Source organism: Pan troglodytes, chromosome X, assembly GCF_028858775.2.
Source record: "Pan troglodytes isolate AG18354 chromosome X, NHGRI_mPanTro3-v2.0_pri, whole genome shotgun sequence".
In the NCBI taxonomy this organism is placed as follows: Eukaryota; Metazoa; Chordata; class Mammalia; order Primates; family Hominidae; genus Pan; species Pan troglodytes.
Window position 1 is genome coordinate 132,015,005 of NC_072421.2, and position 18,962 is coordinate 132,033,966.

At 45.0% G+C, this 18,962-nt stretch overlaps 1 protein-coding gene, 1 long non-coding RNA gene and 2 other non-coding genes across 7 annotated transcripts; 1 reads left to right on the forward strand and 3 right to left on the reverse strand.

The window, feature by feature from the left end:
* Positions 1 to 1,258: 1,258 nt before the first annotated feature.
* Positions 1,259 to 4,645, reverse strand: LOC129138891 (uncharacterized). 2 transcript variants are annotated; one of them, XR_010154808.1, is made up of 3 exons: positions 4,492 to 4,645; positions 2,651 to 4,042; positions 1,259 to 1,936 (listed from the first exon to the last, which is right to left on the reverse strand). It is a non-coding gene; the product is annotated as an uncharacterized LOC129138891 (long non-coding RNA). The 2 variants fall into 2 exon arrangements; XR_010154807.1 differs by lacking the exon at positions 4,492 to 4,645 and having other exon boundaries at positions 2,651 to 4,485.
* Positions 4,269 to 4,338, reverse strand: MIR503 (microRNA mir-503). The gene has a single exon (NR_035830.1). It is a non-coding gene; the product is annotated as a microRNA mir-503 (primary transcript).
* MIR424 (microRNA mir-424) lies at positions 4,555 to 4,651 on the reverse strand. Its single transcript, NR_035796.1, has one exon. It is a non-coding gene; the product is annotated as a microRNA mir-424 (primary transcript).
* Positions 4,635 to 18,292, forward strand: LOC134809339 (uncharacterized). Of its 3 annotated transcripts, none has more exons than XM_063804647.1 (3): positions 4,635 to 8,166; positions 16,277 to 16,394; positions 17,283 to 18,292. In XM_063804647.1, the coding sequence occupies exon 1, from the start codon at positions 7,171 to 7,173 to the stop codon at positions 7,723 to 7,725; it is 555 nt and encodes a 184-aa protein (XP_063660717.1). In that variant the 5' UTR covers positions 4,635 to 7,170; the 3' UTR covers positions 7,726 to 8,166; positions 16,277 to 16,394; positions 17,283 to 18,292. The 3 variants fall into 3 exon arrangements, with proteins under 3 accessions (XP_063660717.1, XP_063660715.1, XP_063660716.1); XM_063804645.1 differs by having other exon boundaries at positions 4,635 to 8,145; XM_063804646.1 differs by having other exon boundaries at positions 4,635 to 7,885.
* Positions 18,293 to 18,962: the final 670 nt, after the last annotated feature.

Genomic DNA, 18,962 nt, shown 5'->3' on the forward strand with positions numbered 1-18,962 from the left:
AAGACTAGCCAGTTTCACCGGGAATTTTTGTAACCAAACACATTCACCTCCATTTCCTGCTCTGGTCACTACTGCATAGTCGGTTCTGATGAACAGGTAATGACATAAGGAACACAGTATGAGGCCTGGAGGAAGAGCCCCCAGAGAGTAGCCTCAGACAAATCCTTAACCTCCAGAGGCCCCAGTTTTCTTGTCTGTAATTATTTTTTGGACTGCCTTAACTCTGTTTGTCTTTCAAGGTTGTCACAAATTAAAAAAAGAAAAAAAAAGAAAAAACAAAGTATTTGGAAAAGTATGTAAACACACGATACAAAGGCAAGATGTTGGGATACTGATGATTCTGTGGCCACGCCTTTAGAAGGTCTGGTCTTAGGGTAATAGTCTTGTCTGGATGGCAGGTGGGGGTGGACATGGGGGAACAGGTGAGGGAGCTGCCTTGGGAGACTCAGGCTTCAAAGCAACCCAGACTCTCACTGGCAGGTTGCTGCAGTGTTCTGAGCTCCCTGACTCCAGCAGTGGAGCCAAGGCCATGTTTCCAAACACCCACCAACTGCTCAGATTATAGAGCTCAGTAGTGGAAGGGGGAGTGCTCAAAGGCCCAAGCAACCACAGGAAGTGGAAGTCTTTCGGGGCTCCTCCCTCTTGGCTCAATTTACTATCCCCACAGGGGTTTTAAGCCTGGCTGAACTTGCCAAAGAGATCAGCTGTGGAGCTGGGGAGGAGGGAAAAGGTGGCAGATAGGTGAAATATTATGAAAGAGCTAGCCGATCCTTGTTTATTCACTGAGGAGTAACTAATGGGTGGGCCTGAGTGGGATGTAGGGGGGCAGGGAGATACACGTTTGCTACACTTGATGTATATATACTCTTTTTTGCTTAAGAGTCATGTAATAACTCTAAATACAAATGCATATATAAAATTCTAGGGTTATGAGATTAAGTCATACTGCAGGCCAGTGGGAGAAAAGATCTCTAAAAACATATGCCAACTTGCATATAGCCCGACTCAAGTCTTTTAACTTCTATCGATAAACTCATTGATCTTCCCCAAACATATTTTTTGAACCTAGTTTTATTTTCATCTTACACAGCCTCAGGAAAGCTGCCTATAACTCCCATCTCATAGGCTCAGGTTTTCTGCAAATGTTGCCCTGAGCTCTATAGCAGTCCAGGATTCAGGGAACGAACCCAGTCCCCCGCTGCCCCATTTGCCTTGATGAGTTGATAGGTATGGTGTTTTAAAACAATCAGCAAAACAATTTGCACTGCAGAGTCCTTAGGAGTTTTTTTTTTAATTGGACAGTTGCCCATATTAACGGAAATCAAAAGCAGCATACAGTCATTCAATGTCCCAGCACTGGAGTACAGCCCACTGTTTTCCTGTGTGGGGTTCCACTTTAGTCCTTGTCTGTGTGCATGCATACATTTTTACAGAGTTGTGACCACTGCCTTTTTCTGTGACCCTGGTTATTGACATCTAGTTTTCCAAGTAACATTGACACACATCTGTTCAAATCAGTTGAGGTTCCCATCATGACTGACTCATTTGGCGGGAAAACCAAATTTACATGCCAATTGGAACAAAGAAGTGTGGGTATGGGGGAACAGCGGGGGGGAAAGAAATGGTGGGAGAGGATTCCTTGGACTTACAGATCATAAAACATTTCCCAATAACATTTTTAAAGGATGTATAATATTACACTGAGTGATTGATTATATATTACCCTTCTATTTGGGACACTTGGGTGGTTTTCAATGCCTAGAGTTTTAAAATGCATATAAATTACAGCCTTTGAGAGATGATTGTATTTTCTTGAAACAGGAGTCTTCTGTGTCCAGGTCCCCGCCAAGAGTGTTGATGTAGTGTTCCTTTGTTGGCGGGAAAAAAAATCAGTACTGCTAACTGGAGATGCTGGATGCCTTCAAGAAAAACATTCCTGTGATTTAAATTTTTAAAAAATTATGTTCAATTCTGGTTTATCAAACAACCTGGGTATCTTGTCTCACAACTTACCGAAATGTCGAATTTTAGATTTAGAGTTAGACTAAGCTCTTCCTAGTTTAAGGGCCACGTCTGTCTAATAAACTTTATACAATGCCACGTGCACGCAGCTTCCTCACTAACAAATAACATGTGTTGGGGAAAAAATGAGAAAATAGTGGAAAGGTGCCTCCTTGGAGGTGGTAACATCGGGTCAATTAATCAGCTGAGTATAAATTGATTCACTTTATACAAGTCTCCCACGCATTATGATGCACATTTAGCAACGTTGAAAAACAATTTAAAAGAATACCTTAGGGAGTTGTTAAAGAGAATTTATAGTCTGGAACGAATTGCAATCTTCTTAATTGACACGGAAATGTTTGGCTAAAATATTGCTTTATTCACATTTTTGTCCTTGGAGGAAAATCTAGGCACACTGCAACTTGGATCGTGTAAATAAAGGTACAAGGAATGTTTTAAGTCAGAAAAGGGCACCACGCAGTCAGGGGGCTGTGTGGACGAGCTCAATTTCGATGCATCTCGGGAGACCCGGGCAAAAGGCCGCTTGGATTCCGGGAGGCAACGCCCCCAAGTCAGGATCCCTTGCTCGCCGCCCCCAACCGGTCAGGATCCCTGGCTCGCGTCCCCAACCGGTTCCTTGTCTCACCTGGGTCCTGCAGGCGTCCACTGGAGGAAGCCGGATGGCGCGGGCTTGGTCTTTCAGGAAGGCTGGCTGGCACCGGGCTTCCTTCTGGCTCCAGGGGGAACCGTACAGAACGGGGAGAAAGGGGGAAGCTGGTGAGAGGCAGAAGGGGCGTCACAAGGTGGCTCCCCCACCCCCAAGTGCAAAGGCAGGCGGATGCGGGGACCTGTTCGCCGTTTGAGCCTGGAGATTGCGGGCCTGAGGGGCCCTGCGCTGGCCGGCCGGGGCGAGGCGGGAGCAGAATGGGAACTTCTAGGCCGCCGGGTCGGGCTGGTGGGCGGCGCCCCGGGAGCCTGAGGGTCCCCGCCGGCCCGGGAGGGACCCGAGCCGCCCCCGCGCACTGCCCAGGCGCAAGGGAGTCTGGGAGAGCCAGCGTCTCGGGCCGCTGAACCCGACTCCCAGCTCTAGACTTCGGAACCCCGGCCCCACCCCAAACTGGGAAACTTCTAGGGGCCCACTCCTGGCCCCGGGAAGCCCAGTTCCAGGCAGCCCATTCAGACCAGAGGAGTTTGGGTGTCTTTTTTTTTTTTTCTTTAAGGTGACAAAAAGTGTGGGAAAGATTCTACACCTCCCTCCCCACGCCCGCCAATGGTCCTTTACCTGCCCATGTTTCAGATTAAATAATTAGCTCAAGAGATTTGCACAGAAAGCGAATTAGCCCTTTTCTAGTCAGACTGTTAAGCTCTCAGGCGGGCAACTCGGAACCCCGTTTCCTCACCGAAGGCTCAGGAGGCCAGCCCAGTGAGGGATGGAGGTGGCTTTAGAGGGCGACAGTTGTGCAGCACTCATGAGCAACAGTGCCCAGGACTTTTGAAGTCACGAAGGGCTCCTGAAATCGACAGCTCAGGTCCCGCCCCTGGGGCGACAAAGGAGTCTTGGGGGCGTGCCGCCAGGGTGGAATTGTGGTAGCAGATTTTTGGGGGAGGAGGGCGCAAAGCAGCTAGAAACGCACATCCTCATTCTGGAACTATCCCAAGGCCCCCACGCTTCTCAGCAGGCCTCGGGCTCAGATTGGGCGGGTTGGAGCCTTCCACCCCACCTTGGGTTCACCCGCCCGCAAGGCCTCGCGCCTCACCCGATCCTTCTAGAGTGCTGGAGCTCCACGGAGCCTCCCTAACCCCCCAGCAGCGGGGAAGGGAGGGCGAGGGAGTGGGGAAGAGGCCCGTTATTTTGATCTTTCCTGAATTCTTAAGTCCCTTCCATACCCAGGACATGAGCGCGTTTAGCAGGAACCGCAGAGAGGTGTGAAGACTTCTTGCAGCTGCTCACCCTTCCTCTCCCCTTACTCCTTTTCCAGTCCTCCCCACCCCCCAGCATTTCGTGGGTGGGGACTGAAGATAGGTTTTCTTCGTTGTCCTGTGGGTGGTATTCTGATTGGGAAGGGATTTTTTTCAATTGTTTACATTCTACCTGAGCAGGGAAAGGGGGTGCCAAAATGAAGCATCATTCACGTCCAGTCACATATGCAGAGACGGGGCAAACGTTTGATGCAATCTTGGGTCTCGCTGCTCCCGGGGCCGACACCGCAGGCGATGGCCTAAGACTTACCTGCTGGGTAGGCCCGAACGGCAGTCCCAGACTTACCCTGGCAGCGGAAACAATACTCCAGAGCACCGATCGCTCACTGCAGAACTGTTCCCGCTGCTAGGGCACGGCTGAGCGCGGGCACCGCGTCCCTCCTCGACTCGCACCGCCTATGCGCCCCAGCCTAGCCAGGAATACTGCCCTCCCCGGACTACAGCCCTGCTGCGTGGACAAGGGCGAGGACCCGCCGGAAACAGAGACGCGAGCCCCCGCCCACCTACCTGCTCCTGAGCCGGCCTCGCGGGGAGCGGGCACCTGGTGGCAGGAACACGCGTCCGGCAGACCCCACCTTCTACCTTCCCCACGAGGGGGTATAGCAGCGCCTCACGTTTTGAACCATTTAGAACACTTCAAAACATGAATTGCTGCTGTATCCCCTCGGAGTCAATGAAGGGGGATCGATCTGGGGGTACCTGCGGGTGAATAAAGACTGGATGACTGAAGGAAGCCCCGCCCCACCCCATGGCAAGGAATAGGGCAAAACTTATGACTAGGCCACTTCACTCCAAGTTAAGGTACTTCTTATAACTTCACCATTTGATTTCCAGGAGCTGCAGGTGGAGCCGAAAGTGTGGCTCTCAATTTTTTCCCCTAAGGATGAATCTTGGAACAACGTAGTGGTGAAAAGCAGAGCGATGGGAGATACGAATTAGTGTGGAAGAGAATCTAATTACTTCTGAAGGTAGACGAATAAGGTTAAGTAGAGGCAATTGGACATCTGGATCATTCTTGTCAGTTTCAAAGTCTTGGTGAAACTTCTTCCTGCTGCATATTACAAGTCTCATTCATTGTCCCCATTAAAAAAAACAAAAAACGAAACAAAAAAACAACCTTTATTGGAAATGGACTCAGATGACTGAAAGAAAATAACCAAAACCTCACCGGTAGCTTCAGCTGATTCTTACACTATCGTTGCGACATATACATCTATCTTTAAAAGCATTAGATGTCCTAACTCACTGCTAGTGTTTTTATTCTTAAACACCCCAGCTGAGTTATTTTTAAGAGCTCCAAACAATGACAGAGAACTTTCTGTAGATGAAATACCAGTTTACATATTAAACTGGTTACTCAAACTTATTTATAATTTATACCTATCAATGTCATCTATCAAAACATAAATCAAAAAGTTTAAATACTTGATGTCAAGTCGCTCCTTCCTGTTTCAAGCAGCTCCACAGAAACTTTCATGTCCTGAAATGGCCGGCACTGCGCATACTCCTTAATGATTAACTCATTAGATACCACTTTTTCCTTTTTAAAATGGACACATATTAGCAACAAGTCACATGCATGCCCTCTTTTTGTTTGAATACAATATTCAATTAAGCATTAAAAAAAAACCCACTCTGAAATCCTCAATCACAAACCTAAAAGTTAAAACAACAAAATCAGCACTAACTGTAATGGTTTTGAAAGTTAAATACATTTCAGCACAAGTAATAGACATTTAAATTATCCAACTGTAAGTATCTTGTTACACTTACAAATTAAGTCGGTTTTTCAAAACCAGTACAATGAATGTTAAGTGTCCTATTTATTAGTTAATAAAATGTGCAGAGTGTTTAATAAGATTAAGTATCGAATTTATAACATCCAGACTGAGATCCAGTGGTAACAAATACACTATGTCATGGTAAAAAAAAAAAAAAGTCATTAGTAACAATAACCCCATTCCCTAAATTGCGACAATCAAGTATCTCTACATTCCATCTTGTTTTGGCAATGATATTTACAAACAACTTTTACACTGACTTTGGGATTAATGGAGAAAAATGTCGTTGACTGCCCTTAAAAAGAAAAAAAAAAAAACATGTTTAGCAAATGTACAATTATCATGTAAAACTCCACAACTTTCTCCCAACATTTTGTTCCACGCAAATATACGAGCCATCATGTCAGAAGTTAAAGTCATGCCTAATTTAACATTTCCTTAGTTGACTACTTAGAAAAACAAAAGTTCATTCGAAACAGCATCGGTGTCAAAGGCGAAGGTCCCTTCCAGATTGCTCTTGGAATCAAATTCATTTATACCTTTCACCCTAACCCCTTTCATCTCTCCCAGTGATAGTACAACGAGTTACACCCCTAAAAAGCCACCTCGATCCCCTAGTTTACATATTTCCCCTTAGACTGAAATTTACTTACGAAAAGAGATTACAAAGGGGCGTCTTGTCACTTCAGGAGAGGGTCATTCACTGATACAATAGACAAAGAATCGATACTTTCGAGTTGCCATAGCCCCACCCCCTTCTGAACTGCAATGTGTTTGGCTAAATGATTTAAGAGCCAAAGAATACGCCTCTTCCTCTGTTCATACTCTACAACGTTTTGTCTTTTAATTTTGCATATGCCTTCGTCCCCCACACCCCAAACACACGATGTACCTTCTCTCGGCGCATTCTAGCCAAACTTTCACAATGTCAAATCCCTACGGGGAAAACTAAACAACCTTTAAAGTTTTAATTCGGGAGAGACAATGTGAAATTAATCACACATTTCTTTCCAAGACATAACTAACTTCTTGCAAATAAGAGGAAAAGTTCATTTACATTCTGTCAAAACCAGTCGCTCCCGACCCTAGCGAGGCTGACAGTCGGTCACTGCCCCTTACTCAGTTTTCTCTCCCCGCCCCTCCATGTTAGTTGTTGTTGTTTTTTTCCCAGTCCGTTTCCTGAGAATTTCCCGGCCGCACTCATTTGTTAAACACTTTAAATGTCAGATTTGCCCCCATCCCGCCCGCAAAACGTGCTTTACAACCCCCAAACGCCACAGCACTTTTTTCAGAATTATCACCAGATGTTTTTCTGCCTGCCGTAACCCACGTTACAGTCGGGAAAGACGCCAGCCACCAAGTCCCTTTTTAAAAAATCGCATGTCACCTCTGGCTCCACTCGAAAATGGCGCCGAAATCGAAGAACTTCTTAAATTTCATTGCAAGCTTTTTGCAAAGGTTTCTGGGATTTGCCTGCGAAGCTGTTTCGCCGCGTCCGAGAGCGAGCGAACGTGCAAGCCAGCGAGGGAGACAGGGAGGAAGGAAGGGCTGGGGAGGCGGAGAGACAGACCGAGCGAGCGACACACGGACAGCGACGGACAGCGACAGAAGCGGGGCCCGGGACTTGGGAGACGGCGAGGTTGCGGGGCGCGAGGTGCTGGGCACGGAGCTACAGGGACGGAGAGCCGAGAGCCGGGGTCGTAGCGCGGAGGGGGCGCTGGCTGCTGCCGAAGCTCGGAGAGCGGCGTGGCGGAGGCGGAGCGGAGCCGAGCGAGGGGCCAGAACGGAACGCTCCCTTGGAGGCGAGCGGCGCAGCCGGCGGAGAGGCTCCCGGAGCCGCCCTAGAAAAAGCCGGCTCGGGGGGCGTGGCCACGCGCTGTGGCGCTCCCCGCCCCCCGGTGGCCCCGCTCGGCTCCGGGGCCCGGGGGCGGAAGGGGGGAGGGGAGGAGAGGAGCTGTAGGGAAGGGGGTTGTGCAGGCGCTCGACGCCGCAGCCTTGGCCCGCTGCGGGGGAGGGCCGAGAAGGGCACTGGGCGCCCAGAGTAACCAACACCGAGACGAATAGCGAGGGCTCGGGGAGAAAAAACGGAGGATGGCAAACGGCAAAGCCAAGGGCACGAGGTAGCGCAGCGCGCACCCAGAGGCTCCTGGGACGGACACCACCCCACGCTCACGGGTCCTCTGGCGGTGTCCTTTGAGCTGCCGGGACGGCGCAAGGTGGCTGAGCGAGGCTTTTTGCTCGGTGCTTACAGGGAGTACCTGAGATGGTTTGGGAAAGGAAACAGGGGGTCTCAGACCGCTTGGGTGCAGCGCTCTCCCCATGCGTTTGAGTGCAGATCTGTCGAGACGCCCCAGCCTTCGCCACCCCACCAAGCTCTCAGGTAGAGAGGCCCCGGGACAGGGTGAGCCCCATAGTCCTTTGGTGGGCATAACACAGAGGGAGGAGCAATTGTTTACACATGTGCCCAGTACAAGAAGGGAAACTGATATTTAAGACTGAAGTGGGGAAACGGGAGGGAAAGGAGCCCTTATCCTGGATGTTAGACGCTATTAAGGACCATGCTATTTTGTATTTGTGAGAATGATATTGAAGGTAAGGAGGTCCTTATCCTTGAAGATGCATGCTGAAGTGTACAGAAGTGAAATGTCACGATGTCTGCAGTTTTCAAATGATGCAGCTAACATACGCACACATTATGAGAGAGAGAACAGAAAGGAAGCAAGTATTGCAATATGTTAACAGTTGTTGCATCCTGTTGGGGGTGGGGGGTAAACAGACGTTCGTTGTACCGTTCTTTCAACTTGCCTAAATATTTGCAAAATGCCATAATGAAAATTTTGGAAGAGTTCCCTTATAAAATAGTGCCTGAATGCTAAGAAAATGAACGCGGCTTCTTTTCCTTTCCCTGTCCCGGGTGGGACAAATCTGCGAGCAAGCAGGGCTCAAGGCCAGCGGGGTCTGGACGGGAAGAGCAATGGGTAGAGCCGGCCTGCAGCTGCCATGGCCCTGGGCAGGCCAGGAGGGGCCATCGGAGCCTCGGGGCAGATAGGCTGCCGGGCGCAAAACTATGCGGAGGAGCAGCCGAGCGCGTTGGCCCCGGGGGCGGTGCGGGGTGGGGACTTCCTGGCGGCTCTCCGCAACCCCTGGTCCGACCAGCCTTGGTGGGCTCGGCTGCACCACGGATGAGCAAAGAAACCGGCGGGCCGCGGGAACTGAGCCGCGCGCCTGCAGCCGTCGCCACGGCGGCCCGCGGCCTTCCCCCGCATTCCCCGAGGGAGGCCGTAGTTGTCGCGGCCTGCAGACAGCGCGCGGGGTAGCCCAGAACCGCGTGCGGGCGCTGGGGGAAAAAAATTAGGTGCCGAAAGAAAGCAGCAACACACGCGCGCGCGCACACACACGAAATCAGTTTACAAAAATAAAACCGCGGAATCTGCCGTGCTCGGCGCCCGAGTTTGAGCTACTTAACTCTCGCATGCATTTTACTGTGATATTTCTGTAGAGCTGATGGAAAAGAAATGTTTTTGCAAGGGCGATCTCGCAGACCCAAGGCGTTGCAAGCGTTGCGCAGCCTTTCGCTGGCGTCTGCGGCTCTTTTCCGGGGCGCGAGGAGGGAAAAGAGTAGTGTCTTTCAGGGTCTGCAAAGCTGTTTTGAAAAGTTAACCAAAAAGGTTTTAAAGAGCAAGATTTTCTTTTCAGGAAAGGTTTTTAAAACGGCTGATACTCGTCCAGTTTTGGTGGGCGCTAAAAAGTCTTAATACTAAGCTACAAGTTTCCCTGTTAAGATTTTCAAAACCCCTCGTGGACAGGGCTGAAAGTTTGCCGGGCTGTGAGACGTGACTGAACACGCTCCTAAATCCTCAGATAGATCATTTATAAAGCTCTGGTGCCCTTGGGATGAAAGGCTTCGCTGGGTTTTTAAGACTTGCCTTCGTGGGTAAATTTGCTTGGGTTGCTACACGTAAGCATTCATTTCCCCACCTAAATTAGTAAAAGGGCAGAAGATTCCAACGACGTAAGATAAAAGTTGAGTTTATGGCATGTTCTCTAAAGACAAATTGCAACAGCTTTCTTTATTAAACTCCTTTTGCTACCTCAGCAAATTGGAGAGCCAGTTGAATATTGATGAATTCTTTGAGGGTGAGTAATATTGCTACAGGCCGGAGAAAGTAAGGGAGGACAAGCTTAAGCATTTACTCAAGTGAACAACCTTCAAATGTTTTTCAACTATGATGTCTCAAGGATTTTCTTAGGACCTTTGAAGCAAACCCTGATTGTGCAAATGGCTTCTTATTTGGTAGGCCCTTCCCAACCTGACAAAACTCACAGGATATAAATTGCCCTAAGAAGTGGTGAGAAACTTACCCTAGCATTGGAAACAGGCACAGCCCACCACCTGGGGTGTTAGGGGGGCCTCCAACTGGTAGTCAGGCAACTTCTCACGGGGCAACTAGGAACCTGAAATGAAAATTGCACACCATCTATTGTTTTTTTTTGGTCCCTTCTGAAATATTGTTTCAAGGCAGCTGTTTTCAGGAAAATAGCACATATTTTCCTTTCTCTTTTTGTTCCGTGAAACGTTCGGAAATTATATTGATAAGGAATAACCATAGTCCGCCGAGGGAGCAATAGCTTTGAAGGCTCTGAAGGCACAGCTGAGAAAAATAAATTAGCTCTAGACTAGAGATATTCAGCAAGGAAGTTATGCATAACATGGTATTTGGCATAAATTTTGGAAAATGTTTTCTGGAAAGCAACTGTGAATGAATCTTGGGAAATAGATACTGGAGAATCAAGTTGCATTAAAACTTATTTTTTTGTAAATTACAAAGAAGATTTCTAGAACTTTCCATTTTTAACTACAAATGCTGTTTAAGATTGTGTTTTTAATGAAGGCCTTGAGTTAGGGAAACAAGATTTTCCTTATGTTGTAAATATCCAGAAGTCTTTAGAGAGATAAAATCAGGATAGAGTTACAAATTTAACAGAAAGAAAACAACTGGAATTGTGTTATGAAGCTTCTATTGTGTTTTTTTGTAAAGGCTTTTTTTCATGGTTCAAGCAGTGGCTAGCAGTGAGTAGTAACTGTATACTATAATATATAATGTAAGAATGCTTGTCCTACTCTCAGATTAAACAAAAAAGACAGTGTCCTTTGGTAATTTTTATTTTATTTTATGAAATTAGTTATAAAAATAGTTATTTGCAAAACTCAGAACTTTGGGAGAAAAACTCTAATCTTAACTTCTCCTACCCCCGTGATCCCATCAGGAAAAAGTAGAATGAATTAGTAAATTTTTCCTTTCTGCCAAAGAGAAGCTTAGTAAGTCATTAGTAGCTGTTGCTTTTGATTTCTAGATCTCTTTTCCCTCCTCAAAGACGCAGAATCACTGCCTTCAGTGCTGCCTAGATTTCTTCTTTAAACCAGGCTTTTTTTTTTTTCTGGGTGTGTACTATTATTGTCTTAATTATTCCTGGATTTTTGCCCATTAAATCAAAGATTGTCTCAGATGATGGCAATGATTGGAACTTTTTGCTAAGGAGGGCGAGAATGAAGGGGTGTAGGACAGTCTCAGCGTCTCTTTACACCGTGCTGGCCCTATAGTGCAACCTGTAAGTGGGCAGGACTTGCTGTCCTTTGCACAGAGCGTGAACTGACAGAGCAAAATGTAATGACAGGAGCATGGAGACCAAAAACCCATCTCTTGTAGGTGTGGTGGCCATAATGGCGGTTCAAGTATAGTACTAGGCTAGATTTAGTCACTTGCTTTCACCATAAAATTATGGTAATCAGTTTCACCTCACACTTCTAGCACTTTCCTCGAACTTCAGCTAATTACGAAAAAGAGAAAAGAAAAACCCCAATATATCAGTGTCAACCTGTCAAATGCAATCTTGTTGAGGGAAACTGAAGTGCCTTTGGAAGGCACTTCATTGATATCAAAAAAATTGAAACAAACAAACAAAAACACCAACCAAAAGTGATCAGCACCAAGGATATCCTGTAAAAAGCACAGAGCTCTGCTTTGTGATGTCTGAATGACATCGCTTTTGGGATCTTGTTATGTGAAAAGAAAACACTCCTCGGGTCAAATAATATCTTGCTGGGTAGAAAGAATAGGAGGGAACAACAAATTGAAGAGTGCTAAGGGATGCTATCCTTGTTCAAAACCAAGATGCAGCTGGAGTGTTTTCCAAAGCATGAAATACATTGTTGAAATAGCAGAGAGAAAGTGAATGTGCATATCTGAATGTTCACATGAGAGATGGTAACACGGCATCATCCAGAACTGAACTCACTCGTGGTTGCCATTCTTTCCCCTGAAGCTCCGTTTGCATTTTTAAAAATAAAACTTAAGAGATAGAGTGTCAATTCGCCGGGCATGGTGGTGGATGCCTGTAATCCCAGCTACTCGGGAGGCTGAGGCAGGAGAATCGCTTGAACCTGGGAGGTGGAGGTTGTAGTGAACCGAGATCGCACCACTGCACTCCAGCTTGGATACGACTCTGTCAAACAAACAAAAAAACAGCGATAGAGTGTCTAGGACTGATGGATAATGTCATTTCTTTTGCTTCCTGTTTCTTAAAATTATTCTTGGGCTTACGATCGGGTGGGATTTTGCAGTTCATGACCAGAGTAAGTCCCAGCCCTCCGTGTAGAAGAGGAAGTAGAAATCCAGATCCTGTTTTTAATTTTAGCATTTCTCCTAAACCCAGGGCTTGACAGCTTCTTTAGTCCAGAGTCCCCAGGAATGCCTACGCCATAGGCAGGGAAGAGTGAAAATGAGAGTAGGGTGGAGAGCAAGGGCCAGGGCAGAAGACAGAAAGAAAGAAGTGAAAGAAGAGAGAAAAAAAAAAAAAAACAAGTCCTTCTCCTCTGTCCCTACTATCTGTCCTCAAGTTCAGAGTCTCCACTTGCCACCATGATGTCATCAAGGTGTCCTTCTCAGGCCCCCCACTGATCTCTCAGTTGAGTTCTGCTCCTCTCCCAGTGGTCCACGGAGTTCTGCTGGGAAAACACAATTCTGGTCATATTAATCCTCGGCACAAAAGGCAGATGACTAAAAAGCTTAACTCCTTAATGTGGCATTCAGGGCATTCTACAATCTGGCTCCAATCTGCGCTTCTGCTTGCATCTCCTACCCTCCAGCCACACCTTCTTTATGTGTTTATGCTGGATACCCCTGTTCCTCCCATTTCCGCATCCTTCTTAGGCCCAGCTCAAATGCCACCTCTTCCTTGAAGCCTTCTCAGATGGCCTCAGAGTTGGAGTTAACTGCCTCTGTCCTGTCCTGTCACGGCACTTTAATTAACTTAGTTGTTCTGAAATTCTCTTCCTAGCAGACAGTAAGCTCCTAGAGGGTAGGGACATGTCTGTCTATAGGTATCTTCTCAGCGCTTTGCACAATAATTTGCATCCGTTGATGTCCAATACATATTTGTTTTTTTGTTTTGTTTTTTTGTTTGTTTTTTGAGATAGAATCTCACTCTGTCGCCCAGCCTGGAGTACAGTGGTGCCATCTCGGCTCACTACAAACTCCGCCTCCCAGGTTCAAGCAATTATCATGCCTCCCAAATAGCTGTGATTACAGGCACACACCACCATGCTCGGCTAATTTTTGTATTTTTAGTAGAAACGGGGTTTCACCATGTTGACCAGGCTGGTCTCAAACTCCTGACCTCAAGTGATTCGCCTGCCTTGGCCTCCCAAAGTGCTGGAATTACAGGCATGAGCCACTGTGCCCAGCCAAGTTAGAAAGAAATCCAATACATATTTGTTAAGTGAACGTATACCTGAGAAGGGAAAAAAGGAACCAGAAGAAGTGAGAACAAGGTGCTGTGCTGGTGGTAAAGATGATGGCTAACATCCTCAAGAGTTGGCTTAGGCACCATTTGGTGTTGTTGGTGCTGACCAAGGGTTGTTGAGCTCATATCTAACATGTTGGCTTCACAAACATCCATCTGGGACTGACACTTGGAACACATCCTCTGGAATAATATAGAATTAATTTGCTTTTAAATTAGCTGCTCAGTACTATAAACTCTCTCCTGAAAATCTATCACCATCATTTTATACTTTTAAGCTTCAAGCTGATCCTTGAAGGGAAGGTGGAATTTGGATGGAATGGGCAAAACAGCATTTTCAGAGGCCAGGAGGCAGAGAAGAACTGAAAGGAGATGGACCTAGTTGGACAGAGCCTTTCTACTGGGGAATTAGAGACTGGGCTGGACAAGTAGGGTGATGTCAGATTATTGGGGGGTGGGGAGGCAGGCGCGGTGGCTCACGCCTGTAATCCCAGCACTTTGGGAGGCCGAGACGGGTGGATTGCTTGAGGCCAAGAGTTCAAGACCAGCCTGGCCAACATGGTGAAAACCCATCTCTACTAAAAAATACAAAAACTAGCCGGGCATGGTGGCGTGTGCCTGTAATCCCAGCTACTCGGGAGGCTGAGGCAGGAGAATGGAGAGTAGCTTAAACCCAGGGGGCAGAGGTTGCAGTGAGTGGAGATCGTGCCACTGCACTCCAGCCTGGGTGACTGAGACTCTGTCTCAAAAAAAAAAAAAAAAAAAAAAAAAAGAGGCTGGGCATGGTGGCTCACGCCTGTAATCCCAGCACTTTGGGAGGCCAAGGCAGGTGGATCACGAGGTCAGGAGTTCAAGACCATCCTGACCAAGATGATGAAACCCCGTCTGTACTAAAAATACAAAAATTAGCCAAGTATGGTGGCAGGCGCCTGTAATCCCAGCTACTCAGGAGGCTGAGACAGGAGAACTGTTTGAACCCGGGCAGCAGAGGTTGCAGTGAGCCGAGATTGCATCACTGTGCTCTAGCCTGGGCAACAGACTGAGACTCTGTCTCAAAAAAAAAAACAAAAAACATTATGGGGGGTCTGGAAGTAGGCAGAGGAGTTGTGACTTTAGTTGCAGGATGGTATAGAGCCTTTTTTTTTTTTTTTTTTTTGGTGTGATGCTTTTAAAGGGGCAGGGGCGTGATGTAATGAAAGCCGTGTTTTTTAACAGATTCACCTGGCTTATATGGTATAACCCTATGAACTACAAACTATGGTAAACCTAGGACTATTTGAATAATTAGAATATCCCATTCTCCATGCCACACTGGACTGAACTTTCTTATTTGAGAAGATAAAGAGTGGAAAAATACTATTTATCATATAACTATTATGTATCAGGAGATGTACTGGATTCTTCCCCCACCCCAGGTATTCCCTCCCTCTCTCCCCCTTCCCTCCCTCCCTCTCTCACACACCTGCACTTGCACACACCAGAAATCCCAACTAGGACTTGATTTTAATTGACCTTTAAAGTAATCAATTTTTTGTTAAATTACTCATACAAAGCATGCTATGAAATACCAGTAAATATCGGGTTAAAAATTAACTGAAAGACAGAAACTTACTATTGTGTGCTGATTTGATGGAACAGAGGAGTGAAAATATAGTACGCACCTTCTGGATTGAGACTGTGGTTTTCGTTTTTGTTTTTTGGTAGTGGCAGAGCTTCAAACTGGAGAATGTTCTTTTTCATGTGCAGTTTTTAAAAATTGTCATTAAATATTTTCACAAAGTTAAAACAACATTGAAAGTAACTTGGGCAACTTAGATATTCCCTGTACTTGCTGTAACTCAAATACCAAAACATATTTAGAGTTTAGGTGCATCTATCATTCAAGGCATGTGATTTCTTTACCTGGGTGAAGCGAAAGAAAGTTAAATCGATGAAATATGAAATGAAAATGAGAATCAATTTGTAGAATGAACCATAAAAGAACGAGATTTTTGAAGAGATTATTTTATTTTGATTGCAGACTGTAAATTATCACAGGGAGTTGCTGTAGGAATGACATTGAGGCTTACTTTTGGGTCAATTTGTTCCTGTCCTGACCCACCCTTGGCAGTGGAGACAGCTAGAATTTCTCTAACTCCATAGAAACCAGTCTCACTGTTGCTTTAGGACTTGATTCTCTCCCTACACTGGGCTTCCTTTAGTGCTTTGTTATGTAAATACAGCTTCAAAAATAGAATAAATATTCTGTAGGCATTACTTGGAAAATGAGCTTTTATTTTAAAGATGTGTGCTTATTTAAGCTGCAGACAGAGCTTTAAAGAGCTCTTGATAGAAAGAAATATATTTGGCGAAGAGTCAAAAATTTTAAAGTAACTTTAAAAGGTGAATAATTTACATTCATATAGTGTTTACATAATAGAGTGTGTATGACAAAGCCAAAACAACATTGAAAATAACCTGAGCAATTTAAATATTCTTCCTAGTAACTGTAAAATAAAAGTGCCTTCGAATGGTACATTCGCTGGCAGGAAATTTTTTTCATGTTCCCAGGTGGCAAGGATTCTTTCATGTTCCCTTATATTTGAAAACTGGTATTAGCATTTACTTCTCGGACTCAGACCAATTCCCCCTTACCTGTCAGAGAACATCTAGCAATAAATGCTGACAAAGCTACATAGCAAAGGGCAAACCTGTCACTTCCCTTTCAGAAACCTGTTTATGCACCCTGCTGCAATCCCACCACCTGCCCAGGCCAAGTGAGCCCCTCTCCGCTACTGGTGTTTCATAATGCTGGGAGCTACTTTGATTTCATGCATTGCCCTTCAGGTAAGCCACAGGAACCTCACCACTGGCCATGCCAGATGGTTGTGAATTGGATAAGAACAAAGAAAAATGGAAGTAGCAAGTGGTGGGGAGTTTAGTGTACTATATGACTTACTCATATGCAAGTCAATAAGCAAAGTCCCCTGCCTCTTGTCGTTGGATGCTGGATAATAATAAATATAAATATACATAATATATATGCATACATATATACATGCGTGCACACACACACAGACACACATTACCTGGATCCCCCACCTCCTCACCCCACTTTGAAAAACTTTAGAGTATTGTTGGCCTGATCAGAATTACATTACATTAGAGGATTGTTGAAAGATTTCATATTACTGCTAATGTGGGGAACATAATTAGAACCAACGTTAGCGCCTCTACTCAGTATCATCATTGCTATTATTTTATTTACATCTTATGCTTTTTTCCTTTGGCTTTAACTGTCTTCATCAATCTCCTGTTATAAAAATAAATAAAAGCTTCCTATGGAATTATTTTCACCAGTCAAGTCCTGTAACTTGTTTTCCTTGAAGAGGGAAAATATAACTGATGGACACAAGGAAACAGCAGTGGCATAGCATGTCCTTTTCCACCCAGTCTGTGTTTTGACATCAGTTGTATTTACACACATAAACTGAAGAACGTTGCATTTGTGGAGTTTGCCAGTGTGGTAAGATAGAAGGGGTGGTAGGCAGCCTCTACGCTGGTCCCCACTGATCCCTGCCTCCTGGTGTTCCCACTGTTCTGTAATCCCTCCTAGTACGTGCGCTGGACCTAGAGACTCTTCTAACAAGTAGAATATGGCAGAAGCCATGGGATGTCACTTCTGTGGCTTCTAACTTGGGCCTTTTGTCATCCCCTTCCCCTTCTCTCTATCAGCTGCCATGTTATGAGGACACTTGGAGAAAGCTACAGGAGAGGAACTGAGGTCTCCTGCCATCAGCCACTTGAGTGAGCATGGGAGTGGATTCTCCAAACTCCAGTTAAGACTTGAGATGTCCACAGTGGCAGCCACTAGCTTGACTGCAACTTACGAGAGACACTGAGCCAGAGGCACTCAGCTAAGTCATACACAGTTTCCTGACCCGTAAAACCTGTGACACAATGAAGGTTTGTTGTTTTGGGGGTAATCCGTTATTCAGCAATAGATAACGAATACAGAAGGCTTGTAATTGTATAACCAACGTGAGTTTATAAGCGGATATCTGACCTCATTTGTTTTCTCCTGAAAAAGTTATAGAAAAATCACAAGACTGCAAGTCACTCTCTCTCTTTCTTTTGTGGGGAATAAACAAGTATAATTACAATTTCTAAACCTATTGTTTTATTCTCAAATATAATTACAATTTAAACAGGATATTGTAGAGCTCCATCATAGGGATTAACACTAATTAGAATTAAAGAACGTTTTTGTGAAAGTCAGCTTTTTTTTTTTAAATAAACACTCGTCCCTTGATAATGTATTTCTTTTTCATAAAATTAAAAAAAAATTGTGGGTTGTAGTAGGTGTATATATTTATGTGGTACATGAGATGTTTTGATACAGGCATGACGTGTAATAATCACATCATGGAAGATGGCGTGTCCATCCCCTCAAGCATTTATCCTTTGTGTTACAAACAATCCAGTTACACTCTTTTTGTTATTTAAAAATGTACAATTAAATTATTATTGGCTATAGTCACCCTGTTGTGCTATCAAATATTAGGTCTTATTCATTCATTTAACTATTTTTTTGTACCTATTTATCATCCCCATCCCCGGTTCCCTCCCACCACCCACCCCACTACCCTTCCCGGCCTCTGGTAACCATCCTTCTACTCTCTAGCTCCATGAGCTCAATTGTTTTGATTTTTAGCTCCCACAAATAAATGAGAACATGTAATGTTTGCCTTTCTGTGCCTGACTTATTTCACTTAACATAATGACCTCTAGTTCCCTCTATGTTGTTGCAAATGACAGGATCTGATAATGTATTTCTTATAAACGTGTGTATGTGTGTGTGTGTGCTTAATTTAATGCTTGACTAAGCCTTCGTTACTGGTGAAGGAGGGACGGGTGTCTTTCTGTGCATCTCCAAAGTGGGCTATAGGTTCAAAGTAGTGAGAAAAGACTTTTTGCCCTTAACATTTACATATACTTTACACAGTTTTCTAAAAAACCTGGTTGGCTACTTTCAGGCTACAAGAATAAAAATTTAAACGTTACTTTGAGTTTCCTTTTATGGGTCAAAAATCTCACTATGGCCCTAAGTTTTAAATATTTGACAAGCAATTATCATAACAAACGGTTTCAGACATTTTTGGCTTTCCCAGAGATTGAAAGGTGAAAATGTTCATTTCTTTTGTTCGCAATGAAGCATTTCATCTTATTATCACAAATATGATTAACACTGTTATGGATTTTTATAAATCATGTCATCTTAAAAATTAAAGAACATTACCACAATAAAGGAGAAAAACACTCTTTTGAAGTGGCATTTCAAAAGGCAAATGAATTAGTCAATTTGAAATGCAGTTTTTTCACAAGGTGTTATCTTCCCATCTTTAGAATGGTTCC